Source organism: Rosa chinensis, chromosome 6 (assembly GCF_002994745.2).
Source record: "Rosa chinensis cultivar Old Blush chromosome 6, RchiOBHm-V2, whole genome shotgun sequence".
In the NCBI taxonomy this organism is placed as follows: Eukaryota; Viridiplantae; Streptophyta; class Magnoliopsida; order Rosales; family Rosaceae; genus Rosa; species Rosa chinensis.
The window spans coordinates 44,021,571-44,045,240 of record NC_037093.1 but is presented as its reverse complement, the minus strand read 5'-3'; the positions used below and the strand labels follow the sequence as shown (position 1 = coordinate 44,045,240).

Genomic DNA, 23,670 nt, shown 5'->3' with positions numbered 1-23,670 from the left:
TTCATCTACTCTCTGACAATCCAAACATTTCATCGAACACGTTATCTTTAATTCATAAGACTTCTACTCTCTGACAATTCAAACATTTCATCAAACACGTTATCTTTAATTCATAAGACTTTAAGATACTGAAAAGGGAAAAAAAACGCCTTACTCTTTTATAATTTAATATTATCAAAGCTTGATTGTATCTTCATGTAAGATTACGAATGCCAAATTCGTGATCATAAGCACTTAAGACTTATAGATTTAAAAGTTAAAACTATATATGATCTGGCTTTACATTCGTGCTATGTTATCATTAGTTCATTATACAACATACAAACTATAAATCTTTCCTCACCATTGTAACTGTGGGGAATTATAGCAAGCAAATGAGCAATCACAGTTGGGTTATCTTCCCGATTGGGTTTCCGAACCAAACTCAATCTAATAGAATAAGCAAACATAAGTGAGCTCAAGGATAGAGCTTCAGATACTCTTATGTACTAGTAGATTCTCTTATCATGATCTTTTTTTTCTTTTTTCTTTTTGAGCTTGCACTTAAAAATATGGTAATGTGATTTTAACTTTGCTTGTCAAATTTTAGTGATCATGTGTATGTATCTAATGAAGATTATGTCGGGTTGTCTGGAATGCAAAAGTATGCGACTATTTCTTATACCTATAAGAGAGTGCATGACCCTTTAATTAAATTAATGAGTAGATAAATTGCACTTGCTATATACAATCCACGGGTGCACTCAGGGTTTTAAGTTGCAAGTAAAATATTTGATCAATAACTATATATGGATATGTTCTATCTCTTCAAATTAAAGTTGAAGCAAGTCTCTTGTAGGTTTTTTATTTCTTTTGAGCAGCAACGATTTTTTTATCTACTCGACTCATTTTGTAATGTCAGTGTGATTACGATTTTTTTGTAATCTCTTGTAGTTCTTATTTATACAGTTTTCTATATTTAGTCAGTACGTTTTGATTGACCAAAAGAAACAAACTATGCTAAATTTGTGAATATGATCTATAGTTTCTAGGAAGTTCAGATAAGGTATGAGGTTGAAACTTGAATCTCTCCATGTCTAGATCGATAACATAAAGGAGAGCTTGATTAGTCCATAAACATGGGGACGAATAATCCCCCCAACACCGCCCATGATTGAAAATCGATCATATCACCACCAGCTATCACACTAATCCTTCAATCATTGATTACAAATTTGGAGGGCTTCCACCCAATTTCCTAACTCCGGGTGAAAATTTATTCCCTCTATAGGTGAATATGTTTGGCTACTTTATTGTTTGTTGGGTACAGAGTTAAACAAATTCTACTGATGAGAAGTGTTCAAGAGGGGGAAAATTCTTGGCACGGCAACGTGTATGATGCGGTTAATTAATTAAGGGTTAGTTTGAGATTGCTGTGACTTTAAAAAAAAACTGCTGCTGTGTTGTGAGAATAATCAGCTGTGAAATAAAATAGTTTCGTGTTTGAACAAAAGTGCTGTCAGTATATAAAACAAGTGCAGAGTATGTTTTGATCCACAACAGCTTCTAAAAGCAACTTCTAGGCTGCTTCTAAAATCTGTTGCCAGTGATCTATACTTTTCAATTAAAGCTGTTTTTTATTTACTTACTAAACACAATAAAATCTAAAATTTTGAACAAAAACTGATTTTTTTTAAAAGCGAAGCAATCCCAAATAGGACCTAAAAACCAGCATGAATACTGCAATTTATTTATAAATTAAAATTATCAAAACGTTTTTTTTTTTTAAATTATCGTGTCATGTTATTAGTCCAACTGGTCCAATAATACTAATAAGGAAATTGTATTTAGTATATCAGAATTGCCATTCCCAATTACTTTTCATTTCATGAGATTCCACTCCAACAAGTTTAGAGTAAAATCATCATATAATTAATTAAATGAAGCTAAATTAGTAGCTAATGTGACTTAGGATTGTTGCAAGAGTAAGTTCAATGAGTCAGAAGACCACATGGGTAGGTTATTCGGTGTGGGCTAGCTGGCGTTGACCTTGACTACAGACTGGGTCTCTTTGCTACATCTTGTTTTGGGGCCACAAAGCGAATTGTGGATGAAATACGGTTTACGAGTGGTTGCCAACCAGCCCGTTCTTAGGTCAAGTCTATTCAGTTTTTAGGTCACGCCATTATTCCTTTCACTATAGGACTTTAGGACTTGTTTCGGTGATACATAACAATTTGTCGGACCAAAATTTGAACCTTTATTAAATTTCCAACTTCCAACCTTAGTTCATGTAGAAAATGTATCTAACAAAATAGCCCCAATTATCTTTAAAACACAAAAGGTTTGCTATATTCATCGCAAATAATATTAGATTGTGTAGATGTTATAAAATTAAGTACTAAAGTGATTATCTCATTTGATTATAAATTTTTTTCTTCTAAATATGTTCATTTTATCCCTGAATGTAAAGAAAACTGAATACTTACAAGAGACAGATACAAAAATGAAATCTATACTCGTAACTTAGTAAGAAAAACACAAGACTACTAGTGGAGATCATAGTAGCATGACCAAGAAACATAGGAAAACTAGATTTTTTTTTCATGAAATGGTTAATAATACATGTAAATAAAAAATTAGAAAAATCATTTGCTCCAAAACTATGAAATGGTTTTTATTTTATTTTGTTCTCATAATTTTATTCTTATAACAAACTATGAAGTGGTTGACAATGTATCAATGATTTTTGGGTTTTATTTTTATGCTTACATGAATAGTTATTGATCTTGAGTTATCACATTATTAGATCTCATTATATGATCGTTATGTTTGACCGGACACTAAAAATGAACAATAAAAGCCAATCTCATTATACCATCCGTTAATACATTTAGAAACACGATTCCTCTAATCGTGTGCATAATCTAAAAATTACATGCTAACAATTGACATTTCTAACATCGGTATTTAAGCGATTTCAATTCAAATTCAAAAGTTGTTGGCTCTTCATTCTTTGGTAAATCAAATTCAATTACCCATCAAATACAATGCCTAACCACAAAACATTGCACATATCATGGATCTTTACCTTAAAACTTTGAACCCAACAAACTATCAAGTTCTAAAGAGATTTTCTTTCCATATAGAAGAATGAGAATGTATATGAAATTGTTGCGAACAACGTGGGCATAGGAGCTTCTTGTAGCAACACTTTCCATAGTGGTGTAGAGCGTCGTCCATCGGCTCCACGTTAGTACATTTCCAAAAACGGCAAATCATGCAAAAGCCAAAAATCATTGGCGAAGAGCGTGGACACGGGCCTGTTTCCACAGATGGAAAGGTCCCGACCCGGCCCAGAATCTGACCTACACAAAATATTTGAAAGGAAACCGAGAGCACCGACGCAAGGTTGGGAAAAAGCGAGATAGCCGTTAGAGTGAGAGTGAGAGAGAGGCATCGTGACTTTTCAATTGGTATTAAAATCGGACGGTTGAGATTAAGTAGCCGTTGTATTCAAAACAAGACGAACACACATGGCCGTTCTCTCCGTGCCTAATTTCGCTTTTAATTTCTTTTCCTTTTTATTCTGGTATGTGAATCTCTGCTCATAAAACCCCAAGAACAAACTGAGAGAGACAGAAAGAGAGAGAGAGAGAGAGAGAGAGAGAGAGAGAGAGGCTTAACCCAACTCGGCCAAATTCAATAGCCTCTCTCGGGCCGCTTAAAGATTCAAGCTTTGATCATTGATCTGGGGCGTAAAGACTCGACCTTTCGTCAAGGTTTGTTGGGTTTTTTTTTTTTTGGTTCTCTGTTCTTGCGGAAATTTTAAATTTTTTGAAATTTGAGTGATCTGGGTTCTGGGTTCTTGTTTTAGATCATGGGTTTTGCCGGGTTTCGTCTAATTTGAATTTAGGGGTTTTGGTGTTTGGTATTTGAAGGTGCTTTCTTTTGGGTTCTAATGTGTTGCGGCTGGTTTTAAAGGTGATCGAAATGGGTTCCAAGGAGAACAATCAAGGTCTCGTTAGGCCTGCAAATTTCCAAGGTAGAGACACTTCAGAAGCTTTAAATGGTGTTGAGGGTTTTAATTTTCGTTTTGGATTTAAAATTTTGATTTCTATTTTTTGTGTCATTGAAATTTGTAAAGGTCCAAGATTGTTGGGGGGTTCCAAGTTTGTGAAGGAGATTGGGCACAATCATCGAGCGGCACTAAGCAATATCACCAATTTCAAAAGAGAGGCTTCTGGGTATGTGGCTGTTTCTTAGAATCTGAATCTGTTTCTGTGTTTTTTGTTCTGGCATTTGATTCTTTTAACACTAGTAGTCTTTGGGGTTTAAGTAACTAATTTGAGATTTTTGTTAATGGCTATTCAGGAATGATGCGGCTGGTGATAAGAAATTGTCAAATCTGGGACATAGACCCATTACAAGGTTGGAACTCATTCTTAGTTGATCTCCATTTTTGGTTGATTCTTTTCTTGTTTTTTTTTCCTGCCAAGATTTCAATTTTTTGAGCCATGATGTTTTGTATAGGAGGTTTGCTGCACAAATGGTCCAGCAATGCCCAAAGGTATATTCTTGTGACCCAATTCTGTGTTTTCATTGTTTTTCCTTATTAATTCAAATTGAAATTTATTGGGGTTGTGATTATATGTTTTAGGAATCTGAGGAAGTCATTGTGACTACATTGGTTCCAAATCCTAGTGGTGTTAGGGATTGTGATCAGGAAATTAAGAAACTGAGCTCATCTACCGTCAATCCTAGTGGTCTTGTGGACTGTGAGATCATAGATGTGGAGGACAGTGAGGATGAAGATTCTGATGCTGTGCCAATGTATGTGAAGCACACAGAAGCTATGCTAGATGAGATTGATAGGATGGTATGTGCGTCTAGTACTTTATTTGATTGGCAAAATAAGGGGGTTCCTTTTTAGTTCATTAGAAAATTAACAAGGTGGATGGTGATGCATTACTGCAGGAGGAGGATGAAGAATCGGAAGATCCCATTATGGATATAGACACCAGCTGCATTAAGGATCAACTCAGTGTTGTGGAGTACATAGATGACATCTATGCACACTACAGGAAAACTGAGGTACTGTTAGGTTATTGAGGAGTTAGCATTAAACAAATACATGATAATTAAAAGTTCTTTTGAAAAAACATCTGTTTGATTAGAAGAGCTTAGAACATGTATAGGTTGCATTTGACAAATACATGATAACTCGAAGTTCTTTTAACAATACATCTGTTTGATTAGAAGTGCTTAAAAATGCGACCTTTATACATGTTTTAAGCACTTCTAATCAAACAGATGTATATCTGTTTGATTAGAAGTGCTTAAAACATGTATAAAGGTCGCATTTTTGAGGATTCATATGGTATTGAGATAGAATGGAAAGGATATATGTAGATGATCCCTAATAGTTAAATGAGGTTATATGTTATATATACAAATGGTGAACCACATTAATGGGGGTCTTCTTATTGAGATAACGTTACTAAGTTGATAATCTATTTCTGTTCTTTTAGGGGTTCTGCTTTCTTTTTTAACACATTGGTGTTATGTTGTTGTTGTATATGTAAATGTTGAGCCACATTTATGGGGTCTTCTTATTGAGATGGCGTCACTAAGTTGATAATCTATTTCTGTTCTTTTAGGGTTTCTGCTATCTTCTTAACACATAATGCAACCACATTATGTTGTTGTATGTGCAAATGTTGAACACGGATGCAGATGAATGAGATAATTTCCTCAGTTGAAAATCTATTTCTGGTTTTATGACATTAGATAATAATAGCAACTGTATTTCTCAACGATAAGCATGCAATTGTTGTCACTTTTTCAATGGTTAAGATTGACAGCAACTATATCGAGAGCATTGACCAATGAGACAATTGCAATTAGTAGATAAATAGTTCTATACAGTAGTTTAATTTGTATTGTGACTCACTCAGTTATGAATCTATTGAGAGCATTGACCAATGAGACAATTGCAATTAGTAGATAAATAGTTCTATACAGTAGTTTAATTTGTATTGTGACTCACTCAGTTCTGAATAGTTGTTTCTTGTAAGCTTTTTTGGTTCTTTCTAATAATAGTTGTGTACTGTGTATCAATTGTGACTGACGAAGGCCAATGAGACAATAGCAATTAGTAGATAAATAGTTCTATACAGTAGTTTAATTTATATTGTGACTCACTCAGTTATGAATAGTTGTTTCTTGTAAGCTTTTTTGGTTCTTTCTAATAATAGTTGTGTACTGTGTATTAATTGTGACTGATGAACTACTTTGTCAAATAGTTGCCATTATTACAGAAGTAGATGACTAGTTGTGTCTTGTATTTTGACCGGCTCATTTGTTACTGTCTCTTTCTTCTGGATTTTTTTGGTTGGTCTGCTTGCTAATGAGGCATTCTGAAAATTTCCACCTTAATCATGCAGAATCAAAGCTGTGTCTCCCCCAGTTACATGGCCCAGCAACCTGACATTAATGAGAAGATGAGGGCTATTCTTATCGACTGGCTTATTGAGGTACGGTATTAATAATTGGACCAATTAGGTTGAAAAGTTTTAAATCTGTGAATATGTTTTCTTAATAATTAATAATTGGTTTGATTTTGTTACCAGGTCCACTACAAGTTTGAGCTTATGGATGAGACGTTATTCCTCACCATCAATCTTATAGACAGATTCTTAGAGCGTCAAGTGGTGGTCAGAAAGAAGCTTCAGCTGGTTGGTGTGACAGCCATGTTACTAGCCTGCAAGTATGAGGAGGTTTCTGTCCCAATCGTGGAGGATTTTGTTCTGATATCAGACAAGGCATATACAAGGAAAGATGTCCTTGACATGGAGAAATCAATGGTCAACAAGTTACAATTCAACTTTTCTGTTCCTACCTCATATGTTTTCATGAGGAGATTCCTCAAGGCTGCTCAGTCTGACAAAAAGGTCAGCAATAGGAACCCAGATTTGAAGATGCAGTTAGACTTTATCTGTTAAATCTTGTTGTTCATTACTCATTATGACAATAGAATACTCTTGTTGAAACAGCTTGAGCTTCTGTCCTTCTTCCTCATTGAGCTATGCCTAGTGGAGTATGAAATGCTAAAGTTTCCACCATCTCTGCTAGCTGCTGCAGCAATTTACACCGCTCAGTGTAGTCTTTTAAGGTTCAAGCAGTGGAGCAAAACCAGCGAGTGGTATACCAATTACTCAGAAGATGAACTTCAGTGAGTCTTTCAGTTTCATATATAGCAAGTTTGTACACATAGGGAATAATAAAAGTACTTGGATCACATTGCTCATTGCTGTATCACAGTATATCAGTACTTATTGTCTGTTTTATTGCGTCTGTACCAACAGAGAATGCTCAAGGTTGATGGTTACTTTCCATCAGAAGGCTGAAACTGGTAGGCTAACAGGAGTGCATAGGAAGTACAGTACTTGGAAGTTTGGCAATGCTGCTAAAGCTGAACCAGCTGAGTTCCTCCTGAATCCCTGACACTTCTGCGAGTTGATGATCAAATTTAAGGGGCGAAAGCATTACTAATTTCAAGGTCTTTCTTAAGTTGTCACTGAGCAACAGAAGTTGCCCTGGGGGGTCTTAGTGAAACCACATATGGGGATGATGGGTTTCTTCTTTTGTTGCCAACACAAACATCTACTTGAGCGTCGTCTGCATTCTGCAGATAATAATTTCTTAGTAGTTTTCCATTGACTTAATGTTTTCTAAGTTTCAAATGGTTGCTTTGATGTGAATATCCAAATGGTTGCTTTATGTGAATATATGTGTTTGGTCTCTTGCTACTTGATGAACCCACATTATTGCTACCTATAGTGTAATTCCCAGGGGTTTTATTCGATTTCTTTGGTAAGAGAAGGGAACCAAATTCTGGAAGGAAGTCATTGACGTAATTGGCACTTTGGCAGAGAACATCTATGAAGAAATTTTAGAAAAGCGAATCTAAAACTCTAGAGCCAACACCTTCTGCAAGTCTAGGGAGAATTGGAACCGGTAATATGTGAAACATTGTATCACAGGAACTTGGGACCTGGGACATCAATTCAATGGCACGATCTAAGGAGGAGGAAGAGCAGACCTCTTTGACTTTCCCTTGTACATCAGGAAAACCGGTGGACTTGTGGAGGAGCATGAATGTCTCTGACCCTCTTCTCCTAGAAACCAACTGCCGAGACTTGATCATTTCTTTGACATCTTTTAGGTGGTGCCTGCCACGAGCCAAACTTTTGCTTCTTGTATCTCATATATTCTCTTCTGGTAATAATTGTGAAGCTTCTTGAAGCAAGCACACATGATAAAACACCTGATCAATTCTTCTGGTAATAATAGTGTAGCTTCTTGAAGCAAGCACACATGATAAAACACCTGATCAATCCGGGTTAAGAGCATCTTCAAAATGTCCATCACAAATATCGTACGTTTGGTGTAAAGAAGAAGCTGAATATAAGTGTTTTTCACATTTTTATTTTGTTTGACATGTCGATCAATTCAAATGTTGTCGCATGTTTTGAATGGAACGAAAAGATGTCCACAGCTACGAACACTAAAGTAGATAACAATAAATTAAGGCACATCATCAACTATCTTTTAAAAGCCACCCCACTCATTCATCTTCTAATCAAACTTCTATCCTAAGGTTTGCTTAAACAAGATCTGGGCTCTCTGCTAGAGGATTTTCACTTTTGAAAGGGAGTCAAGATTTGGGTTTATGGCTTTGTTACCTCTCATAGTATGAATGTACATTAGTAAATTAGTATGGATGATCATGCAGAGAACAACAATCAAGTTGTATCCATTTATACGAAAACTTTTGAAATAAACCTCAGAGGAGTAGCTCTCAATTTACATCTCTGCAATACAGAGAAAAAAAAAAAACAGAATCGGAACCTAGAATCAGAATCATCAAGAAAAGAGAAGACTACGTTGCAGGAGTTTGGCATGTCGGCAACACGTTGGAATCAGGCTAATTAGGGGCACTTGTGGTCACAAAGCACTGAATAGGCAAAGAGAAGTCTACCCGAAAAAGATGAGCCAAAAGGATATATATATATATATATATATATATATATATATATTCACACACCCATTTTCTCTATGGATGCGACTATTGTCACCGTACTATTTTCTTTGTTCACTCAACAAATATTTAAATTATTAAAAGACTATATTAACCAAATGCAAAATGACTAATAAATGCATTAATTTTCCAAAATCCAAATATGTAAGGAAAACTAAATACATAATCAATTAATTAAATACAAAACTACTTAATTTCTCATTGGATAATATTAATCTTCATATTCTCCACCTAAATTTGAATTTATTACTATTTTTTTGTCGTTTTGTTGTCTCCTCATTGTTAATTTGTTATTCAATTCACAAAATCATTAGTGTACCTTTTTTAAAAAAAATTTTTAATAAAGGATTGGTGCGGCTGCCTTCAAGCCTTGATTAATGAAACTGTGGAATATAAGGGGGGGGGGGGCATTGAGGCTAAAACTTGAACAAGTAAAAATTTAAAACATGAAAAAAAAAATCAATCTCTTCTTCATTGTTCATAGTTGTTAACGTACTAATTTTTTGATATAAATTGAAATAGACGAGCATTGAAACTGAATGTAAAAATAAAAATAGAAGTAAATCAAATTATGATTTTATTAAGAAAATATATTTTATTTTTTAATTGATATAAATTAAATGAGAGATTTTCATTAAATAAAATTTCCTTTTAATTAGATATGTCATGTAAGGATATTCTTGGAAAGAGAAATGGATTAGAGAAGTAAATTTAATAATTGAAATTATACACATGTGCAAGTAGGGTGAACAAAGAAAATGATAGGGTAGCAATAGCCGCATCTTTTTCATAAACCCCCATTCAATCAAATTTCAAAGATCCAAATCATGTCATCAAGCCATTGAGAATCTGAAACTGAACCAAAATCTGAACATAAGCTAATCTCATCTTGGTCTTGGATCCAAGGTAAGCGAATCAAGCTGCCGATTTGGTAGCTTTGCAATTGGTGGGGAATTCATAGAGTATGGAAGGCCAGGTTGAAGAGGTCTTGGGAGAGACAATTAAGAAGAGGTCTAGAAAGAGATGGGCTTATGGAGAGAGGGGATGAAAATCAATTATCTTAGCCATGAATCCAGGATGATAGCTATGAGATGAGAGAGAGGGTGAGTGCAGAAAGAAGGAAAAGACATAGACGGAGATGATGGTAATTAACCAAATTACCCAAACTTCATGCTCAGATTAAGGTAATGAACAAGATATGAAAATGCCCATCTTATTTCATTTATTTCATTGAGAAGCAGATCAAGATCTTTGAATCTCTTATTTTCTTTCATTTTAAAATAAAAATAGTGATTAGACAAAAGTACCCTCGATTTAACAGTCTGTAAGAGTAGATTTAACGACAATGACGAAAGTGATAAATGGTATATAAGTTGAGTGACTAAAGTGATATATTCAGAAGTTGAGTGACTAAAATGATATATTCAGAAGTTGAGTAACCAAAGTGTTGAACATGTTATAGTTCAGTGATCATTTGTGATATTTATCCTAATTCTTTTATTAAATGCTCAAGAGACTAAGAATATCTTTTTTTTTTCAAGGGAAGAATATCTTAAATGTGATGAGAAGTTACATGTGACTTTATTGGAGTTCCTAGCTAGGAATTTCTCAAAACTTTGAATTTGCTTGTTTCTCTTCGGGTGCTCTCGTACTATGGCGTCTCAATGTCAGCACTGACCATTGTTCTTGCCGGTGTGTGATGGACGCTACAAGATGGGTGGTTGGTTGGTATCTTCGTTGAGGTGGATGGGCAGGGGTGGCGAGCGATGACTCTTTGGCTTGCTTAAGAAAATGTAATGAAAATTTTCCTTTTTTTCTTAAAAGTGAAAAAAAAAAATTGTAAGATTAAGACCCAAAATTCCTAAAGAAAAATGTAGGGCTGTCACTCGGTCGGTTCGAATCGGTTATAGGTATTACCAACTTCTAAACCAAACATTTCGGTTTCAAAATTGAGCCACCAATTACCAACCAAATTTTTTTATTGTTAATAATCTCTACCAAATTCGGTATTTTGGTTTTCGGTATTATCAACTTTAAAACAACTAATTCTTCGTAATATAAATTAGAATGAAAAATACTAGATTTTCAATTTTATAATCATAAGCTTTGTATTCATATACTTATTATAGTTTTCTTTTGTACATATGACATCAAGTTTTAGCAATTTCTAATAAAACTAGGTTGTTTAAGCATATTTGACCAGTTTACTTAAAATATATGTGGCTAGATCCTGGTGGGTCTTTGTCTTAAGTGGCCCCCAGCTCATTCGAGCCGTGGCTACAAAGTTTGTTAGAAAAAATATACGTTTTAATCAGTAATGGAGCATCTTAGTCAGGAACATTTCTCTATATAAAAGCTCACTAATCATGATCGGGGTTGTAATTCCTTTAGTTTGTTAAAACACTCTCTCAGTCTCTCTTATTTTCAAGACTCTCTCCCACAATTCTCATCAACTTCATCTTCTTAGTGTAATGGAACTAGAGGAGGCTGCGAGCTTGATTGGGATTGCTCTGCTCTTCATTATTGTGATTGTGGCCATATTCAATCTGCCTCGGCAATCATAATCTGGTACCGACAAGCAGAAGAAGCCCAAGCCTTCTTCTCTATCCTCCTCCTCGTCTCCAGCCGTCATGGAAGCTCCGTCTTCTTCTTCTTCTGTAGCCGTCCAGAGATCAGGTAATTGGCTTTTTCAAGTTTCTTTGTACATTTATTCATGGCTTTTCATACTAGTCATGCGTATCTTGTGGTTATTTATTAGCTAGTTAAAAGTTTTAGAATTCTCTTTCGTTTTGATTATTTTTCCTTCAGATACTAGTAGACTAACTGGAGTGCATAGTCGTATATGGAAGTTTGGCGATGCTACTAAAGATGAACGGGGCTAAGTTTGGGCCTCCTGAATCTGAATCTCCGAGTTGGGGATAAGTTCTACGTCCCCAATGAAAAACCAAAAGCTTTCTTCTTTTGTTGCATTCGGCAGATAATGCTACATCTACTTTAATTTTGTTTTTCTCTTAGCTAGACTCAATGTTCATTAAAGATTCATATGGTTGCTTTGCTGTGAAAAGATAAAATCAACTACTTACTACAATACTTGGCTTCTTACCTTTCTTTAAAGATTTCCTTCTGGTTTTTCGTACCAGTCCTTTATGCATATATTAACGACCATCCCTTAACAACCATTTCGGTTTTTTCGTTTTTAATTATACTCCAACATCTTAGATTGAGATCCATCCCACTGTGAGAATGGATATTGTTTGCCTTCGAGACACTAGTATACGAGGGGTGGCACATGTTTTCAAAGTCTGAACATCATTTTTCTTGTGCGTTTAATATGCATCCATTATGAGTTTTTTTTTTCTTGAATGAATCTATTGTGAGAATTAATACATTTATGTCTACACCTCTTTTTTCTTCTATTTTTTCAAACCAACTATGTCTACACACCTCTCTACCTCATCATTTTTGTCATGTGATTACTGAATTCATGAAAACAACATTTCTTGCACCCACATGTTACATTTCAAAGTAACGCAAAATTAGTGTTAATTCACATAGGATGTGTATCGCAAGTCGAGCATGATACTTGTTTGTTTGTTTTTTTTTTTTTTAGTAATGCCACGGGGGCGAAATAATATATTTATCACAAGCCAGAATATGCCATTACATACCCTTCCGCTGTCATTTAAGGACATAGACAGACACGAAACTAGTGGTAGTACCCATAGGTGGTACGTACATATAGTCCTACTCATTATACATTTAATACGTAGAACTAGCGAATATCCTCCTTCGGTACTACTCCAGAGACGCTAGAGAGACATTGCACACACATCAGTGCTTAGGTTCCTGAAAAATAGGGAATTTATTGTAAAAGACAAGCTAAAACATAGTAAAGACGTAGGGAAAAAACCCTAGCCCAAAGTAGCAGGCCCAAAGCATCCAAAGGAATGGTCCAAACTGCAGAGTCCATCAAGTTGGTCTGTCCCCAGCCCATCACCCTCAACGACATGTCGTATGTCACACACCCAGCACTCTCGACGACATGCAGTACGCCACAAGCACAACAGCACAATTCGCCCGCTCTGCCACGATCCGTGCTGCTGCGATCTACGCCGCCGCAGCCACTCACCACAGCGACCCAAACCGCCACACCTCACGTCACCACAACTCACACCTGAATCACACCGCCACAACTCGCGCTGTCCCGAATCCCACTGGTCATGATCAGCACACCCACGCCATTGGTTGAGATGCGGCTGGAAAACAAGCCAAGCCTTCCGGAAAATCCGAAGCGCAACCATCCATGAACAAACCTCGGATTGAATACCCGTCCGGCAGTAACCCAAGACGTCGGCAAGGCCGGAGCCAGCACCGGTCGGGGCGCTGCTGGACAAGATTGAATAGTGAAACAGAAAAGACCGAACTTAGGGTATTAGGGTTTCTCTCCCTAGAGAGAAAAGTCGCTTTAATTGGAATTGTTAATTAACTAGTGAATAAGAAATAAATAATGAAACTCTTCAAACCAAAAAAGAAAAAGAAGAACTTTTCAAAAAAGAATAAAAAAAGAAGAAGAAGAAATAATTGAAACATTACAATTTGTCACTTGACATTGGATGCGTATGTTGGTATGCACATACCTCCTAGGCACAAGTATCGGAAGCACAAGACTCGTATTGCCAATACACAAGTGAGGTAAGCTCCCAGCCGAGGGTCCCGATACCCCTCGGGGCGATATTGGGAACCCCGAGTGTCCCACACCGAAAGAAATGAAACCAAGCTTCCACAAATCTGCTACATTAAGGTCATCTCCAACAACCCAAAGAGGTAACTGTTTTACTATCACTTTCCATTATCATTATCTTACACGATACTGACTCAGGCATTGGAGCGTTGAAGGCCAGCACACCCGGTTTTCCCTATGACCTTCGTCTATTTTGCAGATAAGCGAGACCGACAGTGATAGTAGCAGACCGATACATCCCGTGTTTAGCTAGATCAGACCCCTTGCGAGACAGCTGAAACATTTGGAGCTAGAAGGACTCCCCTCACTCCTTGCTGGCAAAACAACACATCAATGGCCACCGGCATTCCCGATACCAGCAACGACGGTCTGCCCCGCGAGGTCCAGCGTACTCTCGAGTTCCAAAGCCCGAACACTGAGACTCGCTTAGTCATGACCACCGATCCAACCACCGCGCTAGAAATAGCGATGCGCTACCTCATGGAGACACGTGCGCAGGTCGAGGCCGAGCGCGCGGCTGCCATGGCTGCTCGCCGGGAGGTCGAAAACATGACAAACCAGAATCGCATCCTCCGAGAGGCACTACAGCGATGAGTTGCGAACAACGAGGCATTGGACAGGGCTCGTCAACAGGAAACCCCGATACAGACAATCGGTGGTGTCCCGACACCAGGAGCAGTCCTCACCACCAACCCAGGCACAGGCCTCGCTGGCACCTTTGTACCACCAACCGTAACCTCTGGAAGCCCCATGGGCCCCACGCCAAGCAGCACTAGCACCGGACCACAAGTCATCTACTTGAATTCCCCCTACTTCCCAATCAACTCGGCACGACGCCACCACCTCAGCTTGTCCCCGATATAGAGGGAACCTCGGGTGCAAACACCGCCACGGCCGCCAACGTACCTCCACCCGACCCCAATACTCGGTTATTGCTCTAAATGAGCGAAGCCATTGCCTTCTTACAAGCACTGGTTGAGAGCGCCGAAAGCAGGATTGGATGGCAACCGATCACAACAGGCTTTCAGGGAAAGATGGGACCATTCACCTCCCTAATACAGGCTTAGAAGCGCCCACCGGAGGCCAAGCCCTTCAAGATTGAGAAATATAACGGCACCCGAGACCCCTACCAACACTTGGAGGTGTTCCAGTCCATCTTACATGGTACCCGATACATGGACGCAATGGCATGTCACGCGTTCGAGGAAACCCTAACGGACGAGGCCCTGCGATGGTTTCTTAATCTTCCCCCCAACTCCATCGATAGCTTCCAAGAGATCAGGGACAAATTCCTCCGCAGATTCATTCTGTGCGGCAGCGGCTATCGCACGACAGAACTGCCAAGCAAGCAACAGAGTAGCAGCCACTTACAAGAGGTATAGGGATTCTAAAGAACAAGAGGCTCACTATATGGAAGAAGAAGGCGATGACCCAGACGTCAACCTCACAATTGCATACTTCAATGGCAACAAGGAACTTGCTCAGTCAATGGACGCTCTTTATTTTGATTGATCTGCTTTATTTTATTTTCCAAAGACAGTGGTGAAGGCATAATGCCTTTTTTTTTTTTAATTAGACTATTGCTTGGTCTTAAAGTTTATTTAAATAATGGTTTGATGAATTAGATTCCTGAACAAGACCTTGATTTGATTATCGTTGACTTATTAATAAATTTTGGATTTTATTCTGAAGCATTGAATTTATTCGATTTTATTTACTACACATATATACATGGTTCGAAATAGCACTATAAAGATGTAAAGCAATACATCTAGAGAAATTTTTTTATTAGAATGAAAAGATTATCATTCTACCTAAATAGAAATACTCTAAATAATATGAGATATATTTCCGGATTATTTAATAATACCTCCCATTTACTTGTAGGAATGAATCGAGGAGAACTTGAGTGCTTAGTTGATAGTGGGACTACCCCCACACCATATTAAGGAATAGGCAATTATTCATTGAATTAATAGCCTATAATTCCTCTGTGACTACGATGATTGGATCATCACAAGTAATAAAAGGGAGAGGAATTGCCAAATTTTTGCTGCCTAACGGCACAATGTTTAAAGTCACAGATGCTCTGTATGCACCACGAGCTAATCGAACCTTGTTAAGTTTCAAAGATATTCGTGCCAACGGTTATCATATATTACCTCTAATGAATGTGGAAGGAAACATATTTTAGAGAAACTAATGAGTCAATCTAGTGGACTGTACCTCACTACTATTCGGATCATTGAATCCTATGCAGTCACCAACAATGAAATGTGGGACACTGACTCACATAGGCTTTGGCATGACCGCTTAGGGCATCCTGGTCATGACATGATAATCCGTATTTTAAAGAACTCACATGAACATTCCTTTTTTCGAATGAAAAATAAAATGGGACAAAAATCCACCACACTGCATGGTGTCGGTCATAGAACTGCTCAAATGAAGCCATTGTCTTCTGAAGTAACAAAAGCAGTACATCCCTCCCATTATGCCTCATTGACTATTTCAAAGGCACATCACTCATTTTGCAGAGCCTGCTCTTTAGCAAAAACAGGATCGAGACCTTCCTATGCTAAAGATACAAAACAAAACATTTCATTCTTACAAAGGATACAAGGAGATATCTATGGACCTATCCATCCAGAATGCGGACCATTCAAGTACTTTATGGTTCTGGTGGATGCTTTGATACGCTGGTCACATATTGCTTTATTGTCCACAAGAAATGCTACATTTGCAAAACTTCTAGCACAGATTATATGTTTAAGGGCTCACCACCTTGATCACCCTATCAAGTCTATAAGGCTTGATAACGTTGGAGAGTTTACATCAAAAACATTTGATGATTATTGCATGTCTATTGGGATCGATGTAGAGCATCATGTACCACATGTGCATATACAAAATGGTCTCGCAGAAGCCACCATTAAAAGGCTACAGATGGTGGCTAGGGCACTGGTTATGCGCACCAACCTGTCTATATCTGCCTGGGGTTATGCAATATTGCATGCAACTTTACTTTTTTGTTTCAGACTAACTGCTAGCCAACTATTTTCTGTGTTCCAGTTGGTAACTGGATATGAGCCTGACATTTCACACTTACGCATATTTGGTTGAGCAGTATATGTGCCTATTGCACCCCCATAGTGCATAGAAAATGGGTCCTCAGAGACGATTAGGTATTTATGTTGGATACGAATCTCCAACCATTATCCGCTATTTGGAACCCTTGATAGACGATCTCTTTACCGCTAAATTTGCGGATTGTCACTTTGATGAGACAGTCTTCCCGCCGTTAGAGGGAGATAGGAAAAAGGATTTTCCAAGGGAACGACAGGAATTATCGTGGTTTGTCCCCACTCTGTCTCATTTTGATCCCTATACTTCACAATGTGAAAGTGAAGTGAAAAGAATAATCGATCATCAGAACGTAGTAGATTCGATGCGTAATGCATTTACTGATATCGCAAAAGTGATGATATCACATATATCAACTGCAAATGTACCTGCAAGGTTAGAAGTCCCCAACAAGGGGCACGACGCCGCAGATAGAGGCGCTGCAACCACACTTAGTGGAGGTGTGGTTGAGCCCGTAGCTTCCCAAAGGAAGAGGGGGAGGTCACTTGGTTCGACTGACACTCACCCAAGGAAGAAGAGGGCGAGTAAGGCACAAACCGATCCATTAATCATCAATGTAGAGAATCCCTCTCATGAGATTGTCTCTGATTACTGTTATGTCCATGAATCAATACTGGAGGACGCTCCGATGTTTGAAATGATTCCAGAGAACAAAAAAATCTCAATGGATTATGAGAGTGTGTATGAGTTGATGGAAAGATCTTCCATACACATTGATGATGTATTTGCATACACTGTTGCTCAAGAAATCATAAAGTACGATGATATCGTACCATGCTCTGTTTGCAGAATGTCAACAAAGAGCAGATTTGCCTAAATGGAAAGAAGCAATCCATGTAGAACTAGATTCTTTGGCAAAGAGACAGGTATTTGGTCCGGTAGTGCTAACCCTACCAAGTGTAAAGCTTGTAGGACATAAATGAGTCTTTGTCAGAAAGCGTAATGAGAAGAATGAAGTCTTGAGGTACGAGGCTCGCCTTGTGGTGCAAGGTTTCTCATAATGCCCTGGAATTGACTATGAGGAGACATACTCTCCCGTAATGGACGTTATAAAGTTCAGTTACTTAGTTATCTTGGTAGTTTCCAAATGACTGGAAATGCAGCTTATGGATGTGGTTACTACATATCTCTATGGGGATCTTGATTCAAAGATATATATGAAAGTGCCTGATGGCCTTACATTACCCAAGTCGAGTGACTCTAAACCACGGAGTGCGTTTACAATTAGGTTGAAACGCTCACTTTACGAATTGAAACAATCAGGGCGGATGTGGTATACCCGTCTAAATGACTACTTGATTGGGAAGGGATATAAGAACGATGAATTATGCCCCTACGTATTCATAAAGAAAACAAGTTCTGGATTTGCAATTGTAGCTGTATATGTCGATGATATGAACATAATAGGTACTCTTGATGAAATAAGAGAAACTGTGAGCTACTTGAAATCCGAATTTGAGATGAAGGATCTTGGGAAAACTCGATCCTGTCTAGGCCTTGAACTAGAACACCGAGTTTGTGGAATACTAATCCGCCAGTCTACATATGTCCAAAAGATGCTCAGGCGATTTAATATGGACAAAGCGCATCCTGCTAGCAATCCCATGATCGGTTTGAAGTTTGGATGCAAATAAAGATCCATTTCGTCCAAAGGAAGATGATGAAGAGGTGTTGGGAGCTGAAATTCCCTATCTAAGTGCAATAGGCGCATTATTGTACTCAACCCAATGCACTCGACCAGACATTGCATTCTCAGTGAGCTTGTTAGTTAGATTTAGCTCAGCACCAACGCAGTGTCACTGGAATGGTATCAAGAACATTTTCCGATACCTAAAAGGAACCATTGACTTGAGACTGTTCTTTCCCTACAGAGAGACAAGAGGGGCTGCGGATGGAGCTGCAATCCCCAAAGGAAATGTTGATGGTGAAAGCGCCACTCACTACACCGAAACCCCAAATAATGTTTTAGTTGGTTTTGCTAATGCTGGGTACCTCTCTGACCCACACAAAGGTCGTTCTCAAACTGGTTATGTATTTACCATTGTCAACACAGTGATATCTTGAAGATCAACCAAGCAAACCCTTGTGGCTACCTCCTCGAACCACTCTGAGATCATTGCTCTACATGATGCGGTTCGTAAGTGTATATGGTTAAGAGCTATCATTACACATATTCGAGGTACTAGTGGTTTGAGTTCTACCACTGAAGAGCCTACTTGCATTTATGAAGATAATGTAGCTTGCATCTAACAAATGAAGCTAGGTTATATCAAGGGTGATAATACAAAACACATATCGCCAAAGTTTTTCTATAATCAGCAACAACAGGCTCTCCTCAAGATTCAAGTGAATCAAGTAAGGTCTGAGGAGAATTGGCAAATTTATTTACCAAATCATTGCCTAAGGCCATATATTGAGAGACATGTGAAAAATATAGGAATGCGAAGACTTTCCAAGCTCCCATGACTAATGTAAGGATGAGGGGGAGGTGTAAATATCAGGGGGAGTCTAACACACACATGTCATCATCAAATGTAATAGGTACGTTGTGCTCTTTTCCTTCGACCAATGTGTTTTTTTCTTTCCCACAGGGTTTTTGTTTTTACTTGGCAAAGTTTTTAGTGAGGCAACCATTCATGCACCATCCTGTCTTTGACTTGGCACAAGAGGGAGTGTTAAAGGAAAAACACATTATGAGCCTTTGTCAAAGTAACTGATAAAGAAAGAATTAATGAATTAGCGATTACAGCTCAATCAGCATTTACTGTCATAATTGTAATTGATATTTCCATTGTAATTCTCTCCCTATATAAATGGACTATCAAATGAAATGAGTAGAGCAATTCCCATTTATTTTTACATGAATATAACTCATTCAATACTTAACTCACCCAGGATGGCGTTAGCTCAGTGGTTAGAGCACCCATTACCTATGTACGAAGTCATGAGTTCGAGTCACCATAGGGGCATGAGTGAAATCCTTTGATCCAAAAAAAAAAAAAAAATCCCTTAGCAAGGGTGCCTCGAAATCGACGGCGTTGTATGGTGGCATTTTTATATAAGACTGAAGCATCCAGCAAAGCATTACACGCAGATCAGACGGAAAAATGGAGAACGCGACTCTTCTCAGAGAATGGTTCGCGCAAGTTGACTCAGAGAAAACCGGAAGCATCACTGCCCCTCAGCTCAAGGTTCTTCTTCTTCCTTTTCCTCTTTCTCCTAAACCCTAATTCTTTTCTCTTTTCCTCACAATTTACCAACTTCCCTGTGCTGGTGATCAGAATGCTCTCGCCGTTGGAAACCTCGAATTCCCTCTCTCAATTGTTCAGCAGATGATCAGGTCCTCATAATCATCTCAATTTACATTACCGATTTCATGGGTGTATTTGTTGAATTGCGCATATTGATAAAGATGTAGCCTTTTTTGGCCAGGATGTATGATTTTGATAGAAATGGAACTATGAGCTTTGAAGGTATATATGCTCATATTATCTAAATTCAACTTGTAATTGTGGTGCTTAATACACACACATATATGGGTTCACTGATTTTAAGCAATTTATATTTCTCAGAGTTTGTTGCGCTCAACAAGTTCCTACTAAAGGTGAGAACTTTTATCACTCAACTACAATTTATTAATGTTCATTGAAGCCCTTTTTTTCTTGAGGATTGATGCCTGTATTCCAACAACTTACATGTATCTTTCTTGGGTTTTTCCGTCTTCTTTGTAGGTTCAACAAGCTTTCTCAGAGCGAGAGAGGTGATTCAATACTTATTTTGTGTTTTAAGCAGTTGCTTGTCCACTTTAGTAAACATGTTCTTGTGAGTTTTGAGTTGCAGTGTCTTCATATCAACTTTATTTAAGGTGTACATGCTAGATTCGACCAATAACTTAAAATTTCATCTTACTGCTAGTAATTAAGTTGGCTAAAGTGGTCGGCACTCCATTATTTTTTCTTATAAAAGGTGTATGGTGATATGAATCACTCCATTATCTTACAGTTAGTAATTAAGCTGGTACTGGGTTGACAATCTATGTATTATTCTTATAAGGTTTACGGCTTTAACCGTTTATTGGTAAATTAACAGTTTGCTTCTCGCTATATGAAGGGACTGAAGAGCTGATAGTCTTTTGCATAATTTGTGCATGTTAGGAAATTAGAATGCTTAGCGAGATTATGTTTCAGACCTTTGACAACGTTTCAGTATGAAATTTTATGCTCTGACATTCTTGTGCCCATCATAGATAAAATACATGTCACCATGCCTACAACTGAATTTATTGATTTTCCATAGTTGTCATGTTTCCTTTCAGTACTGAATGTTTAAGATCAAGGCAACTTCTTTATATACAGGTCAATGCATTTAATAACAGTTGAATTTTGGTAACTTATTTGTTCAGGGGTCGGGGCTATCTCGTTCCTGATGATGTGTATGAGGTAATTTCTAATTTCTGTCTCAGATGAAAATTTGAAGCTCGTATCTATTATCAATAGCCGTGACTATTTCTCGCAGTTTAAGCATCTTATATGTTTTGATAGTGTTGCAATGAGAAGACTGTCTTACCTCTCTTCCTTCCTCCGATTTTCACCTTTTTTTATTTTATTTTTTATAATTTTTAATTTTCAATTGCTGAATCACTGTGACAGGCGTTGGGGAAAATTGGTTTCTTCCTGGACTCCCCTGCTTTCTACACAGTCTGTGAGGTATACCATCTACTTTAAAGATGAAAATTGAAAGTGTGAATGATTTGTTTAATATGATTCTAGTTCTTTGGCATTTAAGGTTAACTCACAAATTATTTTATTTTATTTATTTTGATGTATGTGGTAGTTCTGGTTTAATTGATTATATGATTTGTTTCCCTACATGGTGGCCTTGTTTTCTTTTTCCTTTTGTCATTTCTGGGTGGGTGGGTTTGTTTTTGTGTTTTTTTAATTTTTATTATGGTTTTTTTTTTTTGGGGGGGGGGGGGGGGGGGGGTGTTCATTCTTCATGTCAAAACTACCCTCTCTCTCTACACACACACACGTATATGTATATGTACTGTCCTTGGGCAGATATCCTTAATGCCTCTAACATTGTCCTTTGGTTATGCCCTGGTATGCCTTGATGAATCATCAAATTCCTTACTATGACCCTCAAAAAAGAAATCATTGGAAGGCTCCCTATTATGCATGTGATGCTTGAGATTTGAACATGTTGCTGATTCCTTGTCCTCAAAACATGCAGAGCTTTGATCAAAAGAAGAATGGAATGTTCCGACTAGCTGACTTCATATCTCTTTGTATATTTGTGCAGTCTGCTCGGTAGGTTGCACTTATTTTAGGTTGAAATAAGAATTAATGAGTACCACCACATCCTAGGTTTTGATTAGACAAAATTCCATACACATACACGCAAGCACTTTCTGTACTCAAGTTCCATTTTGACATGCTTGACTTAAAAGTGGACCTTTCAAAATTTGAAATTTTTATCCACAATTTACTGGGAAGACTGACTTATTTGTTTGGAGACTTTGTTTGCTGCAGTAATCTGTTCAATTCATTTGATACAGCTAAGCAAGGCAGAGTGACTCTGGATCTCAACCAATTCGTCTATTGCAGTGAGTCCCTTTTCAATTTGACAGAAAACTTTAGCACATTACTGTTGTCTTGTATGGTCCACAAGTGTTTTGTTTGTCATTTGATTAGGAAAAGTTTCATAGCACCCACACTAGAGACATCTATGCTGTGAAACTTATCATTCGAATATAATCTTGTCACAAGTAGCTTTTTGTTAGCCCTCCCCTTCTTATATGTACATCACTGGTCCAAACTCTTATCGGTTCAACTTGAGTAAAGCAAATGATGTCGCATTGAGACAGTTTGATTCTTTGCTGTTGGCCTAGAAGCTCATAGCTCATTTATCTGAAAATAAAAAATAAAATATGCAAAATATCGTGATTTGACATATTATTCATCCCTAATTGTCGTATATCTAGTGTGCTTATTCCTTTCTTGTTCAGCTGCCAATTGCAGAATATAAACTGCTGCAATGATGGGTGCTGCGGAATTCCGACATATTTCTATTCAAGTTTTTTCTTTGTGGATGTATGACCAGCAGAGTATGCATCTGCTTCTTAAGATGTATCACCTAGAATGGGATACGGCAGTGTAAAAAAGCGAAAGTTTCAAATGGAAAAGTTGTATGCTTCAGTGTGTTATATTAGTGTATTAAATTTTCTCTTATTGATGTTCCAGACACATCTTTTACATAATAGAGGAAATATGTTACAATACAATCTCTAACAGGTGTTTTCTCGTGACATTCTTTAAAACACCAAGTGGCTGGTTCTGGTAAAGGTCAAAACAGAAAGGCTCAATGTGGAACCAGAACCAGATACAACATGCAATCAACGTTATGGGAACCAGATGCAACATGTTCCCTCACGAAAGTAGAGTCCAGCTTGAAGATGAGGGGAAGGGTCACGAAGAGATTCCAAACGGCTTCTGCACAAAATTGAGCTAAAGCTCGATACTCAGCCGCCGCACTATTGAAATTGGCTAAACAAATGTCGTTATTTATCTCTTCATAAGAAAGTGACCCTGATCTGAAAGTCATAACTGAATACTCTAGAAATGCCATTGCTCTTTATCTCTTCATAAGAAAGTGACCTTGATCTAGAAGTCATAACTGTATACTCCAGAATTTCATTGATTTT

The 23,670-nt window shown here is 37.7% G+C and overlaps 2 protein-coding genes across 4 annotated transcripts; both read left to right on the top strand.

The window, feature by feature from the left end:
* The first annotated feature begins 3,158 nt into the window (after positions 1-3,158).
* On the top strand, positions 3,159-7,792 carry LOC112169404 (G2/mitotic-specific cyclin-2). Of its 3 annotated transcripts, XM_024306429.2 has the most exons (12): positions 3,161-3,761; positions 3,964-4,024; positions 4,127-4,226; positions 4,354-4,410; positions 4,513-4,549; positions 4,640-4,685; positions 4,746-4,858; positions 4,957-5,073; positions 6,426-6,515; positions 6,612-6,932; positions 7,035-7,213; positions 7,347-7,792. In XM_024306429.2, the coding sequence occupies exons 2-12, from the start codon at positions 3,973-3,975 to the stop codon at positions 7,483-7,485; spliced, it is 1,251 nt and encodes a 416-aa protein (XP_024162197.1). In that variant the 5' UTR covers positions 3,161-3,761; positions 3,964-3,972; the 3' UTR covers positions 7,486-7,792. The 3 variants fall into 3 exon arrangements, with proteins under 3 accessions (XP_024162196.1, XP_024162197.1, XP_024162195.1); XM_024306428.2 differs by having other exon boundaries at positions 3,159-3,761; positions 3,921-4,024; positions 4,640-4,858; XM_024306427.2 differs by having other exon boundaries at positions 4,640-4,858.
* Positions 7,793-20,016: 12,224 nt separating this feature from the next.
* LOC112168801 (penta-EF hand domain-containing protein 1) lies at positions 20,017-23,250 on the top strand. The gene is made up of 10 exons (XM_024305722.2): positions 20,017-20,158; positions 20,249-20,307; positions 20,400-20,440; positions 20,540-20,571; positions 20,699-20,727; positions 21,370-21,406; positions 21,617-21,673; positions 22,200-22,276; positions 22,499-22,572; positions 22,975-23,250. Exons 1-10 carry the CDS (start codon positions 20,075-20,077, stop codon positions 22,992-22,994), a joined length of 510 nt encoding a protein of 169 aa, XP_024161490.1. The 5' UTR covers positions 20,017-20,074; the 3' UTR covers positions 22,995-23,250.
* The last annotated feature ends 420 nt before the right edge of the window (positions 23,251-23,670 follow it).

What these genes read in the sequence shown, in the direction of transcription:
- LOC112169404 (XM_024306428.2), top strand. Translation starts at nt 3,973, where the DNA reads ATGGGTTCCAAGGAGAACAATCAAGGTCTCGTTAGGCCTGCAAATTTC. An exon ending in TAGGCCTGCAAATTTCCAAG is followed by an intron (nt 4,025 to 4,126) that starts GTAGAGACACTT and finishes AAATTTGTAAAG; the next exon opens with GTCCAAGATTGTTGGGGGGT. An exon ending in CTGCTCAGTCTGACAAAAAG is followed by an intron (nt 6,933 to 7,034) that starts GTCAGCAATAGG and finishes TTGTTGAAACAG; the next exon opens with CTTGAGCTTCTGTCCTTCTT.
- LOC112168801 (XM_024305722.2), top strand. Translation starts at nt 20,075, where the DNA reads ATGGAGAACGCGACTCTTCTCAGAGAATGGTTCGCGCAAGTTGACTCA. An exon ending in GCTTTCTCAGAGCGAGAGAG is followed by an intron (nt 20,728 to 21,369) that starts GTGATTCAATAC and finishes TTATTTGTTCAG; the next exon opens with GGGTCGGGGCTATCTCGTTC. An exon ending in CTTTCTACACAGTCTGTGAG is followed by an intron (nt 21,674 to 22,199) that starts GTATACCATCTA and finishes CAAAACATGCAG; the next exon opens with AGCTTTGATCAAAAGAAGAA.